We start from the raw sequence: 4,546 nt of genomic DNA on the forward strand, positions 1-4,546 counted from the left end.
AGGCCATTTCCTGCTTCAGCATGACAATGCCCCCTTGCACAAAGCGAGGTCCATACAGAAATGGATTGTCGAGATCGATGTGGAAGACCTTGACTAGCCTACACGTAGGCCTGACCTCAACCCCATCGAAAACCTTTGGGATGAATTGGAACGTCGACTGCGAGCCAAACATCAGTGCCCAACCTCATTAATGCTCTTGTGAATTGAAGCAAGTCCCCGGCAGCAATGTACCAACATCTAGTGGAAAGCCTTCCCAGAAGAGTGGAGGCTGTTATAGCAGCAATGTTCCTACATCTAGTGGAAAGCCTTCCCAGAAGAGTGGAGGCTGTTATAGCAGCAATGTTCCAACATCTAGTGGAAAGCCTTCCCAGAAGAGTATACAGGCTGTTATAGCAGCAATGTTCCAACATCTAGTAGAAAGCCTTCCCAGAAGAGTGCAGGCTGTTATAGCAGCAATGTTCCAACGTCTAGTAGAAAGCCTTCCCAGAAGAGTGGAGGCTGTTAGAGCAGTAAAGGGGGGACCATCTCCATATTAACACCAATGATTTTGGAATCAGATGTTTGACAAGCTGGTGTCCACATACTTTTGGCAACATAGTGTATTTCCCTCAGTTTACAGAGACCCATAAAACATTCGAAAATAAATCCAATTTTGACCTGTTGCCACAAGAAAATGGCAACCAGTGAAGAACAAACACCATTGTAAATACAACCCATATTTATGTTTATATAATTTCCCTTTTGTACTTAAACACATTGTTACAACACTGTACATTGCGATAATATGTTAAATAACGTATATTATTTTTAAACTTTTGTGAGTGTAAGGTTTACTGTTCATTTCGGATTTCCTATTCCACCTATGTTCATCATCTGTTTAACTTGCTTTGGCAATGTAAACATATGATTTCTATGCCAATAAAACCCCTTGGCGCGGGGGGGGGGGGGGGGGGGGGGGGGGGTCAGAGAGAGAGAGGCTAAAATGTAGGGAGTAATATCTTCAAAAATGCCAAGGATTTACATAATATAGTCTCAACCTGGTTTAGAAATAAAATAATGATTATTTCACCCCCCCAAAAATACCATGAAATTGCTCTGCATTTCAAGTTTATATCGTCTAGAATAGACAATGTTCTCTAAAATAGTACAAATGCTGATATGCTTTGTTTAATTTCTCTTAAATTCCACTTAACCAAAAATAGAAATGAACCTGAAATAATAAATTATTCTACCAACTCTTTGACATCCATTAGTTTGCTTCGCGATATAACCCGATTCAAACGTTCAATTCAAAGTTCTTATTTAGCCTAAGATGTTTTCTCAACCTCTACTTCGATGTGTTTTCATGGATATGATTGTTTTTAAAACAGTACTGGGATAAGAAATGGCTCAAAATTTAGAAAATATATTTATTGAATATGTCAATCAAAATATACAAACGTTTGAATTCACAGAGACACTCTCATAAGAGCAATAAAGTAAGAAACATCGTTTAAATATAGAACTATACATCTATGAATTAAATATTTATACAGTAATGGGTGGTGTGGTCCTCGGCTCCGTGTCTTGAGCGGTGTATACAGATGCCCGGTTCTGTGGTCCAAGACCGGTCAGCAGTAGTCAGGGAGCCCGTCTTTATGCACATCTTATCCGTCTGAGAAGTCGATCTCCTCCGCCTCCTCCCCCAGACCTTGAGAACCAGGACTCTTCACTGGGGTGGCCAGGCCCAGTTTAACCAGCTTGTTCTGCTGTTGCTCCAGACTCTGCTTGCGCCATTTGATGCGTCGATTCTGGAACCACACTTTAACCTGAAAATAAGAAAAGGAATTTTGGTTTTAAGGAATTTTTTTAACGTTATAAACGTCAGTGCCAATCGTATTATCATTCTCATTCTTTAAAAAAACTATTAAATTGGGGCTTTGCTTTAGTTCAAAGAAAGTTTGCAGTTTGAGTTGGAATCTGGTTTGTACCTGAGCCTCTGTGAGCTGCAGACCCGACGCCAGAAGGAACCTCTCCGAGCCGACCATGTACTGCTGCCGGGAGAACTCCTTCTCCAGACGGTCCAACTGCTCGTTGGTGAAGCTGGTGCGCATCCGCTTGGATTTCCCTTCCTTGTGTTTGAATGAGTGGGACATTGATAGACCTGTTTCTGTGAAGGAAAGAGATGGACAACAGTTTAAAACCCATGTCGGACTTGTCTTTAGGCCATTGTGTTTAGTTTGGATCATTGAATAAGTTAGAATGGCACGTTAGATTGACATTTACCGTGTGCGTAAAAGGCCCCATGGCATGAGAACGGCGGACAGCAGTAGACAGAGTATCCGGGTTGTGTGTGACTGTGCACCGGCGTGTGCAGCATGTTGGGCGAGTAGAGGTACTGTGGCAGCGCTGAGCTCATCTGGGTCTGGAAGGGATGTAGTGGCGCTGTCGGTTGGTATTTGAGTCTACAGTGAATGGGACTCGTTCGGTCTATGTGTGTCTCCGACGGCTTGGCGAGCAGGGCGTCAATGGTGAAAGATTTCCCGCTGGCAGGCTTGGTCGCCGCTGCGCACTGGCTACTGTTGCGCTGTGGATAGAGCGAAGCGTAATGGCGCATGGCGGAGTGCCCGTACGCTCCCAATCCTGTTGGTCTGTTCGGTACTTGCATGCTGTCAGTCGTGATGGAAAAAGGAAAAGCGAGGAAAACAAAGTTAATGTATGTCCAACGTAGGCTGTTTCTCCTGGTGCAGCGAGGAGAGTAGTACTGCTCTCAACTGAAACAGGTCCCTCTTTATACCCTCCCCGGACCTCGAGGTGTCAACAGCCCCCCCAGCGGGTCTTTGTCTTTCTAAGTAGCAGATGAGAGGAACGAGCATCCCTACAACCTATCCAATTCATTGATGGTGTAGTACAAGCTGGGCCTGTCAAATACCCTAATAGGACAAGATTCTGGGAGCTCGAGCTCTGTGGGGGTGGGTAGGGGATCTCAGAGGGTTTAGTGGGATACAAATTCTTGCGTGGATCTGAGCTCCGAATGTAATCATTACCGCTGGGAAGGCCTTGATGTCACCAAATCATCTTATTTGGTCTCTTCTAAATCAAAGCTAGCCGACAGATGCTGCAAGCAGCGGAACAAATAGCTTCACAATTGGAGGGCGACTTTAAAAAAATGTGTAACGTTAAAATCACATTGTAGACAAGTCTGCTGCTCAATGGGAATTATAAGTAACAATGTCAGGACTTTATTCAGGGCTTCGTTTTGATTGAAGGAAATTACGTTTTTCCTAAAAGTTTGGAGAAAATGATCCGTTTAATTGTGTAGGTGCATTATATAGTTATGTGATTTAGCCAATCACGTGTCGTTGTGCTTGTATAGGCCTATGATGAGCAGTGGACTGAATCAAACAAAGGCCTACTAAAATAAAGAATAATTTACTTTTTTTATAGCTATTTTCCTGAAACTATTCACTCTCTTTTTTTTAAAAAGCTATTTTCCTGATAGTATTCAATCTCTCTCCTGAAACTAATTATAATTACATAAAGACTGGTCGCTGTCCAAAGTGTGTCTTTTTACAGTTGTGGTGTCACCCTAAAATGGAATAACTAGTGGGGTATTGCACCGGGGGCGACAGATTCAGCAGGTCGGGTGCGCTGACCGAGAGCCGCTGCTGGTTTACTTACACCTACGTCACTAATCGCGGTCAGTGCGTTAATCCACCACTTGATATCTTCATTAAAACACACGCCGGTGACAGAGAGGTTTCTCTGCGTTGTGCGTAATAACCGTTTAACGTGTATATAACAGTTACCACACAATTTAAAATATTCACTCTCATAACTTCTTTATTACATCTTTCTAAATTCATTGTAGTTATGACAAAATCCGTTATAGCCCACAATTTTAGATGACACATTTGGGTTGGGTTGACAGAAAATGCGCAAAGAGAGCAGCTCCCCATTATTGGTTCTTCATTAGAGACTTAAAAAACCTAATGAAAAGAATCGCGGCTTCTTTAAAAGTACGTGATTTTGTTTCTTACACTACTTTAGGACAAAGCCTCCTCTTTCAACCCTGGATTATGACCCGCTCGGCAAACTCCAACAGATCGCTTCCATCATTTGGAAGCAGCGGAGAGCGTCACTGTGAGCTTTACACAACAGTTAAAACACATTTGAACAGTGAAGAGAACCGTTAGTCACTTTGACTTCAGAGCCATTGTATTAATTCTATGTAGCTGACACTATGATGCCTAATGAACAAGGCAAACAGCGGGGTTTGTCAACTCGGCCTGAACAATGAAACGGTCTTCTGGGTGGGTCACCGGGCAGACCACCCACCCCAGCGTAGTTTTCACACTAGTAGAGCCCAAAACATCTGGATCAATGTTTATTTAACCTTCATGGGCCTGAGAAAGTAGCATCAACTCCTCACACAGGCTTGTATCACAAATCACAATGATGTCAATGTCACTCAACAGAATTGATCTTTAGTTAGACAGAGTAGACAGGCAGCCCTGTCCACTCAACTCACGGGCAAATATAATCCATCCAGTGGGGAATCTGAGTG

General features: G+C 43.1%; 1 protein-coding gene across 1 annotated transcript; it reads right to left on the reverse strand.

Moving 5' to 3' along the window:
* Positions 1-1,560: 1,560 nt before the first annotated feature.
* LOC109883519 (homeobox protein not2-like) lies at positions 1,561-2,596 on the reverse strand. The gene is made up of 3 exons (XM_020475558.2): positions 2,266-2,596; positions 1,971-2,149; positions 1,561-1,808 (listed from the first exon to the last, which is right to left on the reverse strand). The coding sequence occupies exons 1-3, from the start codon at positions 2,594-2,596 to the stop codon at positions 1,647-1,649; spliced, it is 672 nt and encodes a 223-aa protein (XP_020331147.1). The 3' UTR covers positions 1,561-1,646.
* Positions 2,597-4,546: the final 1,950 nt, after the last annotated feature.

This window comes from Oncorhynchus kisutch, linkage group LG7, assembly GCF_002021735.2.
Source record: "Oncorhynchus kisutch isolate 150728-3 linkage group LG7, Okis_V2, whole genome shotgun sequence".
Classification (NCBI taxonomy): domain Eukaryota; kingdom Metazoa; phylum Chordata; class Actinopteri; order Salmoniformes; family Salmonidae; genus Oncorhynchus; species Oncorhynchus kisutch.